At 43.2% G+C, this 18,251-nt stretch overlaps 1 protein-coding gene across 3 annotated transcripts in view; it reads right to left on the bottom strand.

Moving 5' to 3' along the window:
• Positions 1 to 18,251, bottom strand: part of PLXNC1 (plexin C1) — a 141,605-nt gene that overhangs the window by 110,284 nt on the left and 13,070 nt on the right. For 2 of the 3 annotated variants that reach the window (XM_014841241.3, XM_044744568.2), the window contains exons 2-3: positions 12,164 to 12,304; positions 356 to 490 (exon numbers count right to left, since the gene is read on the bottom strand). In XM_014841241.3, coding sequence (XP_014696727.1) covers positions 356 to 490; positions 12,164 to 12,304 — 276 coding nt within the window. The remainder of the gene's footprint in view (positions 1 to 355; positions 491 to 12,163; positions 12,305 to 18,251) is intronic. The other variant, XM_070507058.1, reaches the window with a different exon arrangement.

Genomic DNA, 18,251 nt, shown 5'->3' with positions numbered 1-18,251 from the left:
CAATCGCACTGGGTATATTCATAAATGCATCTAACCGTTCAGTGCCCGCACAATAAATGTGTAAATTCAGTTACCTTGCTGATTATGCACCCATTTGCAAGCACACCCTCCTCTGAAAAACTTGGCATTGGAAATATAGCCAATAATAAAATTGTCTAAATAGGTAATATTTCTTGCTTACTTACTGACAGTAAGGTTTTTAATTCCCTGCCTGTGAACCACTGAGGGTCTCCTCAAAGCCTGCAGCAGTGTTTAAAAGCAGGAGTTCAAAGTAAAAGCTTCATTACTAGATAATGACATCAATTAAGCAATTTTTATTCCTAAGTCAGAAGCAATAACTAGTATTTATACCTACCTCTTTCCCAGCTGTTAGATAGATGTAGATATTCTTCTTAGGATGAGGAATGAGTTTGTGGAAAACAGGTGTTTCTTCTTTAATTTCATAGATAACCTCTGGACAATTTGAAGTCAGATTCTCACCAAGAATAACCTATTTTTTTTTCAAAAACAGAAATATGATTTCTATTAAAAACTTGAATAGCAGGGTGGCAAAACTTATAGCTTAATTCTACAACCGCATCCTTTCTTACTCACCACATACATTGGCTAAGGTACCATGTCCCTTAATTGTTCTCTCATGTCTCAGTCTTCAACAAGGCTGGAATAACAAGCACAGTATTTCTGCTTTTGTAGTGGACAAAGTCACACACACCCCCAAAAAGCCACTCTTCAGTGCTGGAGCAGTACCCTCATATGTGGAAGCTCATTGTCCACATTTCCTGACCTCGTCTGGCCTTATGAGAAGGTACAAGTGACAACTTCATTAGTACTATGCCAAGAGTGATCTTAAAACTAAAGAAAGTCCGCTCCATATATATTTGCATGGGTTACTCTGATTCTGTCATATAATTCTAAAGAGTCATGCATTTTAAGGTTAGCAGGACAACTTCACAGGCCTAAACACGTCGGTAAGTGTTTATATACACAATACAAGCAAGCATGGCTTTGAAACTGGACATACTTGAGTTTCACTCATCCTCAGTCAATAAACATCTACTGAACATCCTCTGTGTATCAGGCATGTTCTAGGTGTTTGGAAAATGGCAGTGAGCAAAATGGGGGAAGAATCCTACCCTCACAGAACTTACACTCGTGTGTGTGCATGCACATGTACATACGTGCACATAGGGAGTGATGGCAGACAATTAATAAGAAATAAATTATAAAATAGAAGGTGATACAGGTCAAAATTAAGTGGGGTAAGGAGATGGAGACTGCATGTTCAGAGCAGGTCTGATTGAGAAGATGACATTTATTTAGAGAGTTGAAGGAGATGACGGGGTGAGTCATTTAGATATCTGGACCAAGCATGCTCTGAGAAGAGGGACCCACTGGTGCAAAGGCCCTAAAATGAGAGAAGGCCAGTATGACTTGCACAGAACAAGCAAGGGAGAAAGGAGTGGACAGTGAGTTAACATGGTGGATAATGTAGGTTCTTGTAGGCCTGTGTGAAGATTTTGCCCCTTACTCTAGGTGAGAGAGGAACCCATTGCAAGGCTTTGAGCAGAGGAGTGACATGGTGAGAGGGGAGGGCTTGAAGCATGGGTATGAAGACTCATCAGGAGACTGTTACCATAATCCTGGAGAAATCCAATAGTAGCTGGGCTCAGGTGTGCATCCTGGTTCTACCCTTGAGTGGTTGTGCTACTTTAACTAGTAACTTAACCTCCCTGGGCCTCAATTTCCTCATCTGTAAAATGGGGCTAATCATGACTTCCTTGTATACAGTTGTAAGGATCAAATGAGAATTGTGAAAGATGCTTAGCACACAGTCAATAATCAATAGATAATAAGCTGGTACCAGATTGCAAGCTCCTTTTGGGTAGGGACCATGTCTTATTCATCTTTGTACCTATCTCTTGGCCTAATACAATCCTTTCAAAAGTGAAGGTGTTCCACATTTTGTCAGTTTGAATGCATCCAGCTATAACATCTACATTTGTGTCTCCACCACTGTGGACATCCATTACACTGGGCACATGATTTGAAAAGAAAAGATTGGTACCTGAGATTCTTTGCAGGCAAAGTCTACATATGCACTTACTGATCAATAATATGCCTGTACCCACATATCCTGATGGCAATTATATATCTGTACTTAATCAAAGGCTTCTTATCAATTTGGTACGTGGAGCATCTTCCTGCATGTGCCCCTGCTCCCAGGACCTGGGCCGGAGTCTGGCTTTATCCTGTGATGGTGACTTCATTCCATCATCTGCTTTGGGTCAAGTCCATGTGGATTCAGTACAACTAGCCCACGAGAAGCCTGTGAACTGCTCACTAAATTCAGTAGCAGCTCTGTAAAAGTCAATCTCACTAACCAAATATATTAAATATGACTTTTTAAAAAAGAACAGAAGCGATGAGCAAGCTCTGATGGCCTAGCCATTAAAGTTCGGAACACTCCACTTTGGCAGGCCAGGTTCACTTCCTAGGTGTGGAACCCCACCACTCATCTATCAGTAGCCATGCTGTGGTGGTGGCTCACATAGAAGAACTAGGAGAACTTACAACCATACACAACTATGTACTGGGGCTTTAGCAGAGAAAAAAAGAAAAAAGGAGTAAGATTGGCAACAGATGTTAGCTTAGGGCAACTCTTCCCCTGCAAAATAAAAAAAGAAAAGAAAAAGAACAGAAGCAGTTATGTCCCAAGGGAGGTGGGAAATACCTGTGCCTCAAGTCATTTTAAAATGACTGTGTAGCAGCATCATCAAAAATGGTAGCCATTAGCCACATATGGCTATTGAGAATTTAATTAAATTAAAATTCAGTTCCCCAGTTGCACTAGCCACATTTCAAGCGCTCACTAGTCACACATGGCTAGTGGCTACCATATTGAGAGTGCAGGTATAGAACATTTCCATCATCATGGAAAGTTCTACTGGACAACACGGGCCTACAGAAAACTATGAGGGAAGGGAGACACCCAGCAGGCACTGACCAAGTATGGTTCTTGTCTTCCATCTCTAATTCATATTCTTTATTAATCTGCTCAGATTCAAAGAGTTGATCTGGTTCTGGAAAGTGGTTATACAGAGGAGGAGAAACAGGAAGCCAATTAAAAAAAAAAGCTTGATAGAAATCTTCTTAAGTGTGACTCAAGAGAAGAAAAGAAAGACTGTTGCCCAGATTTCTCTTAAGGAATTCATCACATCAAAAGCATCATTTGGCAGAACCACCTATGAAGTTTTCTTACCCATAAAGCTGAATCTCACCTAGCCTTTAGTGCTAACTTCCATTTAGCATTAGGAAAGAGAAAGGGTAGAGGAACAAGCTAAATGACACCCCAAGAAAGCAAAGAGCCAAAGCCACAATGTGAGACACTCCACAGAACAAGAGACCATTTCCTCATTCAGTCCACGGGGTGCACAAGAGGAGGGACTTCCTCAGAAGGTCGAGGGCAGTGAACAGGAGGAGGCCGCTCCAGATGAAGAGAAACACAACAACCACATGGGACTGGAGGATCTTGTTCGGATACCCATTTGAACAAAAACAACTTTAAAAAGACATTTTTGAGCCAATCAGGAAAATTTAGTTATACGGCTTTGATATTAGATAACTCTAAAGGATTACTAATAATTTTGTTACTTGTGATAATAGCATTATGGTTAAGGTTATTTAAGAAAATGACCATAGTTTGTTTTAGAGATGCATAATGAAATAGGTAGGGATGAAACGCCCTAGAGTCTGGGATTTGCTTTCAAATGAGAAAGTAAATAAAAACATAATTCACAGTAATGCAATGGCATAGCGACTATAGTTAATAATACTGTACTGTATATTTGAAAGATGCTAAGAGAGTAAATCTTAAAAGTTCTCAACACGAGAAAAAAATTTATAGCTATGTTTGGTGACAGATGTTAACTAGAATTATTGTGGTGATCATTTCACAATATATACAAATATTGAATCATTATATACACGTGAAACTAATGTAATATGTTAATTATACCTCAATAAAAAAATGTACAAAACACCACCACTCATCCATCTTAAGTGAGTTTGGAGTTGCACTGCAGTTGCTATTGGGGCTTATTTTATTTTATTTTATTTACTCTTGGAGCATGGGTGATATAGAAGGGTTGGGGCTGGAAAGATCTATTATGGGGCAACTTTACTTACTTGATACCTTGGAGATGGGGCACAGCACTTGCTCCAGAACTCAGAATTGTAGCAGGGAAGGCTTTCTTGCATTTTAAAAAAAATTACCAAAGTGTCCTATGTACCAGGGTTTATCAGTCAGTTTCCTGAACAAGCTACCTAGAGTGGCCTACACTAAAGCTTGTCCTGACAACTATGGGTACTGGGTTTAAGTTGGTGTGTTTCATTGATGGTGGGAGTGAGCCTTCTTTGGAAGATAATTTGGCATTATCTATCAAAATTAAAAAGCACATACCCTTAGATCCCGCAGCCCCTTGTATTTATGTGAAATACATGAATATTCATTGCAGTATCATGTCTTATAAACAAAAGATTGAAGCAACCTAAACATCCAACCATAGGGAACAGGTTAAGTGAACCAAACTACAAACAATGGAATACTATTTAGCCATAAAAATAATTAGAAAGCTCTTTTTGTATTATGTGTCATGTTTAACATTTTATATTAAATATGCATATATTTGCATATGCATATATTTTATATACATATGCATATATACATATAAGTTTAATATGGTATATGTTTAATAAAAGGGGGGAAAGACTATCTCCCCCCTTTTGCTTGCAGACATATATAAAATATGTCTGATATCCAAGAAACCAACATCACTGGTTGCCCCGGGGGTCAGGAACATGTGACTTTCACTGTATATTCTCTTAATTCTTTGGAGTTTTGAACATCAATGTACTATCTCAAAAAATACATACATACTATTTAAATTAAAAAATTGAGGATGAGTGGGTCAAATTGTTTTTCTTGTTGCTAGATTATACAGAGAATGATCTATCACCCTGAGGACAGAACAAGAAGTTTTCATTCTCATCACAAGGGACCCAAATGTCCTAACAGAGGGACAGGGGTCTCAGCCTCTGTTGTCTGCATCTCTCTCAGATGACTACAGAACAGGAGAGAGATGGCTCGCTTCCTCCTCCAGATTTCTATTAATATCACCTCCTACCCCACCCATCCCCACCCCCACAGCCCAGCCCGGGGACACCAACAGAACACTTGGATCTTCAAACTGCAAAATTCACGTCAACATTAACACAGAGAAGAAAGCCAGCAAGACTGGAGCAAGGGAAATGTTCCTTCCCCAGCTCAGTTCAGTTGGGCAGCTTCGGAAAAAGAACAAGATCAATGAAGTATTGCAGGAAGTAACAATGAGTCACAAAAACCCAAAATGGGTTGAATTTTGCATAAGAGAAACCTCATCCAACTCATACACACTCCTTGGGCATGATGTTGGCTTTGTCTACTGCTTTCAGGATACACCATGAACATGGATCTAATCTGAAGTCAACCTGAGCCTCTGCCATGTATAGTCTTACACACCGCTTCATCCCTTGAGTCCGTAATGTCACCTCCTCTGAGCAGCTTTCCCTGGTTGCCTTTCTACCATACCACACTGTCCCTCTCTACTCACCACTCTGTTTTCGTCATAGCACTTATCACTATCTCAAATGACTTTATCATTAATTAATCCATTTATTTGTTTTCTGTCTTTTTCTTCCCACCATGAGAGCAGCGGCATCGGCTGTTTTGTTCACTTTTGCATCCTTGCCACCCAGAAGAGTGCCTGGCACATAAAAGGTGCTCAATAAATATTTATTAAATGAAAAGAAATGCTCTATTAGCATTCAAGATTTTATAGGGCTCTTCAGATTTTTCCAGCTGAAGCCTGTGCAGAAAACAAATTTTCTCTGCTGGAGAATTTCAGTTCATGTCAACATATTGTTTCTGTTGACATCTTCCTGAAGCCTCATGGTAGGCTATTAACTAGCCTTGGGATTTTTGTTGCATACAAAAAACCCTTCCAACTACAGTCCTGAAATGTGTGGCGTGCGAGACTTCCACACCATACAGTTAGTTGTATTATAAGTTCAACACCGGCCACAGGAAAGATAGCATGATGAGGAAAATAAGTGGGGGGAGAAAAATTAAACAAAAGGCTATTTATTTTTTCTTTACTATTACCATGAGATGGAAAAGCTATGGGTGTTCAAAAAGCTAAACTTTTACACCAAATTTCTTTTCTTATGCCTCACTCTAGCGCGGCTATCTAGTTGAAGGGCAAGCAGGCCAATCTTCTCACTTATTTTTTTTCCATGAACAGTTTCTAAGAAATGCCACAAAGGAGACATATCACCCACCCGCCAACCACACACACACACACACACACACACACACACACACACAGAAAGCAAGGTAATTATCCAATAGTGTTTAATGTGCTTCAGTAGTTAGAGGTAATAAAGATGGAATATAAAAATTAAGGCAAATTCCTCTCCTGTTTCCAATCTACTTATCTGAATAGAAGCAGTAAGAGGAGCCAACAGCCTGGAGCACTAGTTCTGGATTTGTGGATTACATGGGAGTAACAGGTCTAAACCAGGGCGTCCCTGCAACCTCATCAACTGGAATGAATGCCATGGGGTGAACTTGAAACAGCTTCAGACGACATTCCAAACAGCCGACTGCGGAGCCCATTTCCAAGTTTTAACACTTCCTGCTGTTTTTACTTTTTGGTTCAATACCTCAGCTTAGCTGTGCCCCCCAACCTCCACTTCCGGCACGTGGACCTGTCCTGGGTTCCCCATGGGCTCCTTTTCCTTACGGGAACATTGTGTGGGAATATAAATAGAGCTTGTCCTCATAAAAGATTTTATTTTTCTCTTATTTTCACTCAAAAACTTTAATATAACCAGAATCAAGGCAGACAAATCAGGTGTTACATAGTTTGTCTTCTGTTAGAATGCAGGAAGAACTTTCTGCAAACTGGTTGAATTTCACGATGGTTTGGATAAATGAAATCCATTAGTGGAAGTAGACTTCTTTCTTTTTGAGGAAGATTAGCCCTGAGCTAACATCCACTGCCAATCCTCCTCTTTTTGCTGAGGAAGACTGGCCTTGAGTTAACATCAGTGCCCATCTTCCTCTACTTTATATGTGGGATACCTGCCACAGCATGGCTTGACAAGTGGTACGTAGGTCCACACCTGGGATCCAAACCGGCAAACCCCAGGCCGCTGGAGCGGAACGTGTGAACTTAACCGCTGCACCACCAGGCCAGCCCCAGTGGGAGTAAACTTTTGAGGGCCACACAGGTAGCCAGTCCTGACTCTGAGCACGTGAGCTGTGCTTTGCTGCTGGATATGGGGAAAGGGCATGACATGGCTTCCTGTGCCCTGAACCCTACTCCTGTCCTAGGGATGCTGGAGAAACCCAACACCAGTCTCCTCTCGCTGGAGCCGTTCCCAAAACCAGCTTGAACACAGATTCCCCACCTTTGGTCTAAAGGAGCCCAACCAGGAATCGCTGGGGCCCCAGAGGGGGTTCAGAGGCTCCCATGAGCTACTTGCAGCCAAGAGAGGAGTGGGCTCTGCCTTCTTCCAATACAGAAGTCTGCACACAGCTAAGCTGCCAGAAGGCCAGCCCCAAAAAGGAACAAACTAAAACCACAGAAGCCATAGCGCCTTCTCGCAAAACCTCAAATACTTGCATCTTGGTATTAACCCAGATACTCCAATATTAGAAAGAAATTAAAAAATAAAAACCAGTTCCACAAATTCTACCAACCTTTATAGGCTACACATTTTAATTGTCAATGCAGTTTGGGTGCAGACAGATTGCTTCAGTTCAAGTCCTCTTAGCAAGCTACCTAACCTGTTCGAGCCTCAGGTTTTCTCATTCATAGAGTGGGGATGGTAATAGTATTGACTCACGAGGATTAAATGAGTTAACCCCCATAGACACCGGCTCTAATGCCTGGCACACAGCTATTATTCCTCGCCCGCTGCCTTCTTATCTTTTATGCTTACAAGAAAGGTTAATGGGCATGCACAAAGATACAAATTTCAAATTTCATGCATATTCCGTTATTACTTATTTTACCACCTGGAAAAGCTCAAAATATTCAATTCTGCCCTTGAAATAGGACTATTTTCTATACACAACAGAGTCAGCTCAAAGGAGTCCCAACCACACGATAGGCTGCACCACAATCTGGAGAAAGATTTGGCACGTGTTTATAAAAACGCGTACACTTTGCAGTGTCCTGGCTGTGCAACATGTGCAATTTGAATTCCCAAAAGCCGAGCTTGGTGTGGCCACACTTTTTCAGCTGATCTCAGTGGAGACGCTGACAACTGAAAAATTACAGCATGCAATCATGTCCCGAAAGGAAGTAAAATGAGGAAATAACTGGGGGAAAAAGGGACTGGAACCTGTCTCACGACCGTCAGGTCCACATATCAATAAAATAAGGGCGTAGATTCGATGCTCTTAAAGGACCCTTTCAGTTCTAAATTCCTTCTGCTTCCCTAAAAACCTTATAAAGAGACTTAGGAATAAAGGCAGGATAAAGAGAGCAGTAAAGGTATTAAGATATTGTAAAGTCTTTAGTTTTTCCCCTTACTATCAGTAAAATCTTACCTTCGGAAATCGTGCCAGATTACTTGGAACAAGTGCATGTCTTTAAAGACACTTTCAAAGTGATTCGAGATCTCAGCCTAAGCTCAAAATAACGTTTCCACGTAACAGAAAATGATACAGCTATTTAAAGATACTGTTTACAAAGAGTTTGCCATAACATTTTAATATAAGCATTATCCCTCATTAACGGAAGAAAAGAAGGACGCAAAATTGGAAAGTGTCTGACCTCAACTGTGTAAAAAAAAGAATCAAAGATGCTGACAGCAGTTGATTCCACATGACAGAATTAGGGGCATTTTTTTCTTTGCTTTCCCCCATCCCCCACCAGTTTGCAACTTTCTCCATGAGCATATATTACTCTTACAGTAAGAAAAAATTATTTAACTAATGTGATATTTAAAATGGCCCCAAACTATAATAAAACTCCATGAGGTTTTCAGAGATTTAAGAAGTCAGTTTTTTTGTGTGTGGTGGTAAAAAACAGCAATTGGCCCCCAACTGCTTTTCCTGCCTCTCATCTAAGCAGGCAGGTACGAGGGTGCCTGGCATCTGTCAAAAGGCCTGTCGACTCTTGATCACTGGGAAAGTGATGAGTCAGACGGTGGGTGATCCACGCTCTCTCCTCCCCCTCCCGCAGCTGCCTGAGGTTGGGTTTTGTTTTCTGCTGCTCATTAGTTTCTCCACTCTGCAGCTTAAGAAGCCAACCTCGTGTCTATCAATGTTCGTCTTTTCTAACAGTTCTGGTGACAAGTCTGGCAAGGGACAAGCTTGAAGTTTCTGCATAAAGGGATTTGAGGATTCTCTGTGCCTTCCAAATCGTCTACACGATCCCAGGTCTTCAGGACTCTGGGGAATTTTGGGGGCTGCAGCCCAGAATCGGCACACAGGATACAGGCGGGAGTCTGGGGAATGACTGGGCTGTCCCAGGGAGCTTGGCGGGGCCAGTCAGCTCAAGTTCTTCCCTCACAACCTCCTCCTGAGGGACGGAACCTTCTAGAAGGAAGCTGAGTGTGGGATTTAATTCTCAAGAAGTTATCATGCCAGTGAAGTAATCCTCAGTCAGATGATCTGCTTTCTTCTCGAACCAGGATTCTTCCCTGAGCCTCTAAGAACCCTGACCACCACAGCAGGAGCCTTGGTCCCTATCAACAACCTGCTTCCCACTCCCTCCAGAGAACCCTCAGGAGTGGCTGGGGCAGAGGTTACAAAGTCAGTGCAGCACGAGGGATGTTCGTGTGGTCTCTGAAGTTGCTGCAGGTTCAGATCCCTGCTCTGCCACTGCACGATCTTGGGCAAAGCATCCAACTTCTCTGGGCCTCGGTTCCCTCATCTGTAAAATGGGAATCGTGGACCTACGTCACTGGCTTGTGGAGAGGACTGAATTAGGCAGAACATGCAGAGCGTCTGGCCCCTGGCATAGGGAGCACCATAGAAATATGAGCAGTCACAGAACAAACAAAAACCCAACATGCCCGTGTTATTCAACCCCTAATAACAAGGCCACAGACGTGGCCTTTGCAGGAATGCCCCACACGGATGCTGAGGAAAGTAAGACTTCAGTGGGCCACCTTCTTACTCAGCAGCTTGAAGTTGCAGCTCGGTCCCACCCCTCTGGTGCCACAATATCACAAAAACTGGCCAGCGGCACGCAAACCACCGGGGCAAACAAACAGGACAGGTGAAACCAGGCCGTCCCATGGGGAACTATTTATAGCGAAGTGTTACTTCACCTCCAATTTACCATGTAACAGTTTGGTTGGCTCAGCTTTGGGGAAACAGTGTTCTTGTCAAAGTACCCGTCAAAAATATCCCCAAATCTGAAGAGATAATTGGTGAGGAGGCCCAGTAAGGATGGATGGAAACTTCTCCTGCCAGGTTAATGGGTCCAAACAGGCTGACTGGGTTGATGTAGCTACAGACATTGCCTCACGGCACCGACAACTCATGTAGAATGACTGATGGGTATTTACCTTTCCTCGGGAAATGAAGCTAACACAACAGGAAAGATGATCAATGTATATTTTAAAAGAATGTGTATACAAACAAACTCCCTCCCATATGTTACTGGGTTTCCTCCAAAGAAAACAGATTAAATCAGATGCCTACCAGGCACTCAGCACGGTATCAGGCTGTGGGAATCCATGGCCCCCTTCTCAAGAAGCTTGCGATCAAGTTGGGAAGGCAAGACAAACCGAGTGAACAGGTGAGGCGTCAAAGCAAGACATTTGTCATGAGCCGAAAGAACGATACAGATAATGAGTGTTTCAGGCGATAAGGAAAAACACGATCACACCAGGCTCAGGAGCCCTCAAAGAGGAGGTGGAGTTTGAGCTGAGCCAAAGCGCAGATACGGAGAATTCAGTAAAACAGAGAAAAGGAAGCAAGCAATCCGGGAAGGGGGCACAGTGTGAGCAGAGGTGTGGGAGCAGGACTCCACATTTGGAGAAGAGGAAGCAAATAGATTTGGCTAGAGGGTGGGAGAAGTGCCCAGAAGACAGAAGTATAGACTATCAGAGGAGAAAGGATTTTCTAGATTGTCCAGTACAGTCTCATTTTACAGATGAGGAAATGGAGGCTCAGGGAGGGTGGGCAATTCACTTAAAGTCACACAGCTCGTTATCAGTGGGAGATCAGTTGAGAAAGTAAATCTGCTATTATTCAATTTAGTATCTGAGCTGACGGTAAATCAACTGGCGACAGAGAGGCAAAGGAATATCAGCTTAGGGTGACGGAAACAGTGCAGTTCCCAACCATGGATGTTGGTGCAGGCCATGGGGGGGTGTTCAGTAAATGCTTGCTGAGGAAATTGAAAAGATAACCCCTATGTCATTTCAGACAAGTCATTAGGTATCTCTGATTTTCTGTCTTCCTCCTTCCAACTGCCCCTCCCCCAAGCAAATAAAAAAATCTCAACTTGACCAGGGGTATATCTAGACAGTGGGGAGAAAACAGTCCAGGGGGTCCCACACGAGCTCAGATCTCTAACCTCTCTCTAACCTCTCCGTGGTGTGTGGCTACAAAGGGCAGAAAATAAACCCCCTCTGTGGGTGGCAAGTGGGCTAGAGGGAAGGAACACCTCTTTTTTCTTCTTTCCAAGCCCTGTAATCTTTCACCTCTTTGAAGTTGTGAGAAATCAGGTGCTTTGACATTTTTATGATAAAGGAGATAGAACTGAAAGGTTAAATGTCATTGGAAGGTGAGTCAGGGATGGGGTAGAGGCCAGATCCCCATTAAGCTCAGCCAGGCAGCTGATGAGGAAGGAAGGGAAAGCATCTTGGCAGGCTCCCGGAAAGCAAGGTGGCCCGTGCTTCTCCATTACATGGTTAGGGAGGTTATTACATCTAGATTTCCAGAACTTTCTTTCAGGCCATTTCTGGGGGGTCTCTGAGGAGTTCACAAAGCAGTTGGTATGGTATTGTATATAACCCAGAAGCAATAAAAAAAAAAAAGAAAGCACAAAATGGATCACTATTAAAATCGACATTGAAGAAGGCACAGAAAACCAACCTTAAGTAACTGGCCATCTCCAGTCCCCAAGAATAAAACAGTCCTGTTCATTACCACGGTGCCATAAACGGATGTCAGGTCGGAATGGATCAAGGTAGATGATGCGATTGGTTGGACTCTTTCAGGTTGCTCCCCTTCTTTCTGAACATGCACACAAACGCACAAATAAAAAAAAGATAATTTTTAACAGTGATAATTCTCATGATAATCAAATGTCACTCATGCCCACCTGGGAAGGATCTTACTTGAGTCCCAAATACATTTTCTTAGACAAGATTCCCAGGAACCACCTTTTATCCCCTTTATCTGCAAAATCACCATGCTTGCTCAACCCATGGAAAGCCATTTGTTTACTATGTATTAACATGTATTGATCGCCAGCAGCGAGCTAGCCATCCGTTTAACACTCTCCCAGCTGATATATGAAACCGAGTTCCACTTTATTGCCAAGAGAGAGCCCACTGCTGAATTGGGAGGGAGAGAATCTTATACTTGGCTGTTTGCAGGATCCTGCTGCAATTTATTTCAGCTAGGGATTGGCTTCTGTGAGGTTAAACAAGCCATTTCCCAAGATGTGAGATGGACCATCCTCTTGGGTGTGATGGCAGAGAGGAGGGATTCTGGACTGACAAGAAGGACGCACTGTGAAGCCCAAAGACAGGGTAATTAATTCTGAGGGTAAAGAGGGAAAGATACAGTCGTGGATGGTGGGTAAGACAGAGCCACAGAGCTAAAGAGGAACCAAGCACAAGGGCTGGACCCGGTGCTGATGCTCTTGAAGAGGAAACAAAAAGCATAATTCCCACCCCGAAGGCATTTAAATACTCTGAGCCTTGGAGCGCGTATCATCACATGCTCGCTCCTGATCATTAAATAAAGCCCCTCTTGAAATCCAGAGCAGGGAGAGTGTCGACCAAAATGTCTTTTTCTTTCTTGTTTAAAGGCATGAAGTGCTTCCTGCTGTTTCCTGCCTTCAACGACAGGAAACTGAGTTTGTTACACAAATCTCTGGAAGATATGGAGCTAGAAAGAGTCGTTACCGTCTGTAGCTACTGAACTCAGTGTGATAGCATACTTTATCTGCCAGAGCTCAGTTCCCAACTGTACTAAGGTTTTCAAAGGCACATTTCAGTTTCAGCCAATAGGAGAGCTGGCAAACTTAGTAAGCATCTCGCAACTCCTAAAATCACCCCGCTTTAGGAGCAGGAGGTGGGCAGAGGAAGACTAAGACTTATTAACTTCATTATATTATTGCCGACAGTGTTTATGTCTTTCAATTTATGTCTTATTAAATATTCATTATTTTTAAACCCACCAAGTTTCATTAACATCTAAACTAAATGGATTCATGGACTAAATTGATTTCCGAAGCCTTTAAAAGTGCCATCTATATTTCTTTGTGGAAGTTGCGCTGCGAGGAAAAGATAAGCTGGCAAGAATTTCTCCAATGCCGTGATCACTTTTCAAGGAAAAGATGTCATAACCTAAGAGAAAGTGACTTATTTGCATAAAATATTCCATAGTGAACTCAGTTGGAGAAGATTTTTGGAAAGCCCATTAGAGGTTTTTTTTTTTCCTCTTAAAAGATACTTTTCATGCAGTCAAGAAAGATGAGGAACTGTCCTGTTAAAACTGAAGTTAAAAGAGAAAAATCTCTGTGGGTCTCAGGAGGAGAACAATAGATCACTGTTTAGATAAGCATGCCTTGTGACTATGAGCAGAAAAAGAAAAATCTGATGACCTTTAGATTAAAAAAAAATAAAACCACACCACACATCTTGCTTTAAAATAAAACCAGAATTGTTCAAACTTAAGATCGGCCAAGCAATACTTTCATTGAATATTCAAGCATCGCAAAGAGGTTAACTGAGAGAATTGAGCATCATCTCTGTCTGGGCATCTAGAATGTTCTAATACCACTATCTTTGGCTGGAGATGTCCATTCTCCTCAATTCATGACACAGAAAGAGTATTGACTGTAGACTGTTCATTATCCATCCACAAAGACCAAATGGGACAGTGCCCTCCCACAGCTGGTATATAATGGGTGCTCAATAACTGTAGCTATTCTGATTAGCCAAGAACCATGACATCATGGGTGGCCTTTGCTGAGGTGCGATGAGATAATTCTGTTCATGAAAGATTGGCTCCGAAAAAACAGAGGCGGCTCAAAAGCTGAAAGGGAACAAGGAGAAAATTGCTTCCAAATTTCTGTCTCATCCTTTCTAGTGTCCTTCCCTGACTTCTGACTGATCCTCAATAATTGTAGTTTTCCAAATGAAGTCCTGAATCAATAACGTAAGTAAAGTAGTACAGCCATTAAATCAATGTTCCCAAACTTGAGAGCTGGTGGCACAGAACAAACCGCCCCGGACTAGGGGTCAGAGAGTTTAAGCTGGCACTGGAGCTTGGTTCTCACTCACTGGGTGACCTGGGTAATTTATTTAACCCTGTTGGGGGCTGGCTTTCTCGGCTGTGAATAAGGCTAATGAGGTCAGGTGGTTAAGAAGAAGGGATAATAATGATAGTACTAAAAACAACATGTTGATAAGTGTTAGCTGGTAGTATTATCAGTAACACGGACTTACGGTGCACCACTTGGAGTATTTTATCATCTTATGTAACAGGGCAGGGGAGGGTAGTGAGTCAGACTTCTTGCGTTTGAATCCTTACTCTATCACTTTCCAGCGAAGCAATTTTGGGCACAGTATTTAACCTTTCTGTGACTCAGTTGCTTCCTCTTTACAAGGGAAGTGCTGATAACAGCATTTATGCCACGGGCTTATCACGAGGACACAATGAGTTAGTAGCAAACCTCGGTAAAGCTTAGAACAGTGTCTGGTCCATAGTAACATACAATCCATGTTTGTTATCCTTACCTTACTTAAAAACACAAACAGTTGCTGCCACACCCATGGCAGTTATTCCCACCTTCTTCTTTGCCAAAAGAACCGTAATTTTGTTCAAGCAGCAGTAAACCCAAGCCTGGGCAAACCATGATTAGTCCAAACCAAACGGTAATTCCACTCCCTATTAGCAGATTCTTGCTTTCCTACCCCTTAGAGCTAGGGGTGGCCATGTGGCCCAGTCCCGGCCGGTCAGATAAAAGAAGTCCACTTGAAGGGCTTCTGGGAATAAGTTTCCTCCTTGATAAGAGGGAACTCTGGAGGTGAGGCCGTTTGTCCTCCTCCCCAACTTCCTCCTTTTGAAATCAGTTATTCGAGGCCATCGACCACAGAGTGGAGGCAGTCATTTTGCTTCTGTGAGATTCAAGATGGAGGATGAAAATCAATACGCTAAGTTTGGTGCAGGGGAACAATGCAAGACCCTAGGTTCTTGAGGATGTGACAGAGCACAGACTTCCAATTAAACTTTTTATTAACTTAACAACAGATTTCATGGTTTAAGCTACTCTTGATAGGGTTTTCTGTTACCTGCAACCAAAAGCAAGTCACTATGTAAGAAAGGAGAGTCATGGCTTGTTGGACCTGGCAGTAGGCTCTAGCTCGGCCTCAGCAACGAGGGACCAGGAACTGGAGAAGTGCTTGTTCCTCTCACCCTGGAGGACCCTGGGCACAGTCAGGATTGTGTAGCCAATTACAACAGTGAGCTTGGAAGAAAATAGGAAAGAGCGGGCCTGGACCTCACATCAGCTGTAAAGGCTGAATGGAAATGGATTCTTTTGTGCTGGAAACACACAGAAATGGACAGGTCCCTGTGAATGGAAAAAGGAGCCCTCTGAAAGGCTTTCTTATGCTAAATGAAAACAAAAGAGAGACGGGCTCCAGAGAAACCTCCTCACAAGAGTGAAGTTAATACCTCGGGAGCCAAGCAGAAAAAGGGGAGAAATAGTGCAGTCGGCCCCCTGTGTCCAGAAATTATTCTTACTCTTTTTTTTGCCCTATTTTCTATCTTGCCCTTCTGTCCCCTTAGGGCATAATCGCTAATGTTGCTCTCAGCCTATTCTGTCCTGTTTATTATGTGTAATTTATTTCTGAATCCCAGCCTCTGCTTGTTCGTCTGTGTGTAACAAGGTTAATGCCTTGTAATGATGCTTTTGCCAGTTCTGCCTTTCATGACAAAATCCAATCTTGATTTAGCTCCAAACCTTGTCTCGCCTTTGGGCCCGCTCGGTTCCCTCAGAGTTGTCATTCTGCTTCTCCCGTCTGCCATGTCTCACCATAACGTCCCGCCTACACATCAGCCCGCTTTAGGTGGGAAACTTTTTTCACTTTGAGGAAAAAGCTACCTTGTCTCAAACAATGTCTGTGCCGAAAAAGAGACAGCCTTGGGCTCGACATACCAGAGTGGAATCAAGGGTACTGAGAAGGCTGAGTGCTGGTGTGTGTGCATGCACGTGCACGTATGTGTGAGCCTGTGAGTATACAGGGAGCAGTCGGCCCATCACAAGGGAAACAGCCTGCCCTCCTTGCAGCTACTTCACACTAGCTTTCATTGTCCATAAACACCCCCAGTGTGCACTGCACAACTCCAGGGGGCGCCAGTCATGTATTCTAGTGTGAGTGGCTCTCTCTGGAGTTGAGTAACACCATGGCCCTGCCCCTACCCTGTGAAAGACGGCCTGACTCATCAAGGCTCATGCGGGGTGTTTGCAGCCACACTGCAGCTATGACGGGAACAGCTGAAGGAAGCGTATACCCAAGTGGGGCCTCAAGCGTTGAGGACCCAACAAGAGTCGAGTCTTTTACCCCCCATTTTGTTTTATCCTTATGGGGCCAGGGCAAATATCAGCGGGTGCCAGTGAATTCTCACACGTTGATAACATGCCCCTTGGGCAGTTAATTTTGTATTCTGCTCCCCTTTGGCATATACTCACTTTGAAGCAGTTTCTTCATCATTTCCTGTTACTTAAGCAGGGGCCCCCTTGCAGTGAGGAAACCTCAGTAGGAGCCCGACGCCCAAGTTCTGGCCTCCTGCTCTGCCCCTTATAGGCTGCTTGACTGGGGTAAGTCAAGTCCCTGAACCTCAATGACCCAATCTGTAAAATGGACACAATCAGACATATGCCCTGCCTATTAACATTGTTGTGAGGCCCAAATGAAACTACGTGTGTGAAAATAATTAGAAAACTATCTTTATCAAGCTAGACATATGGAAAAAACAATTATTCACCCAGGTGAGGGAGTGATTTCATTAGCCATTAAGGCTCCTGCCACTTTTCTTTATTCTTCCAGAGTATACAGCATTGATTGGGTTCTAAGTTTATGGCATCTCTCTGATCATCTGAAGGACAAATTTACATTGGAGACTCAAATGATCAAGAGGAAAAGTACAAAGCATGCAGGAGGAATGGAGAAGGGAAGCCTAGGGACACAGCCTCTGCACCAGGCAAGCCCAGGCACCGTGCAGCGGCACCACAGGAAACAGGCAACGTGGCGAAGTTGGTATTTCACATCCTCCCACTTAATCTTCCACCTTCTCTCCTTCCTCCAAGGGCCCCAGTGCCCTTCAGCCTCACAGCCCACCTACCACCAAAGTCCCACTCTCCAAGACTTATTCTTCCCTCCTCCTGCTTTACGCCCCATCCCCCATCTAAATCTCCATCTGCTCTCCACGGCTAATGTCAGTCAACTACTTACCAAAAGAACCTGACTCAAATAATTCACAAAAAGGTATGAGTGGCTGATAGTGTGAAAAATGCATTTTCCTAGAATCTCAATGTTGAAAAGGACTCAGTCCACCAATGTTTTTCCACGAGGAAGCTGCTGGCATTCTAGATGGGCTATTCCTTCATTATGGGAGCTGTCCTGCATAATGTAGGACATTTAGCATTCCAGACCCCTGTCCATAAAATGCCAGTAGTACTGCCCCCCATCATTCTGACTACTGCAAAAGCTCCTCCCCCCACATTTCTAAATACTCTCTAAGTAAATGGCATCATATCCCTTAAGAACCAGAGGAATCTGTCGCAAGGTTTCAGAGTTGCTAGAAAACGGTTATCCAGACATTTCTTCCCTCCAACCCTCTTCCTTCCTTGTCTTCCCCATCACAGTAGAAGACACCAATCACCCTCAACTCTTCTCTTTTCATCACTCCCCACATCTTTGAAAACTCTCAGCTGAATTTC

Source organism: Equus asinus, chromosome 4, assembly GCF_041296235.1.
Source record: "Equus asinus isolate D_3611 breed Donkey chromosome 4, EquAss-T2T_v2, whole genome shotgun sequence".
Taxonomy (NCBI): domain Eukaryota; kingdom Metazoa; phylum Chordata; class Mammalia; order Perissodactyla; family Equidae; genus Equus; species Equus asinus.
The sequence above is the reverse complement of the archived record's forward strand: the minus strand, read 5'-3'. Positions and strand labels throughout refer to the sequence as shown.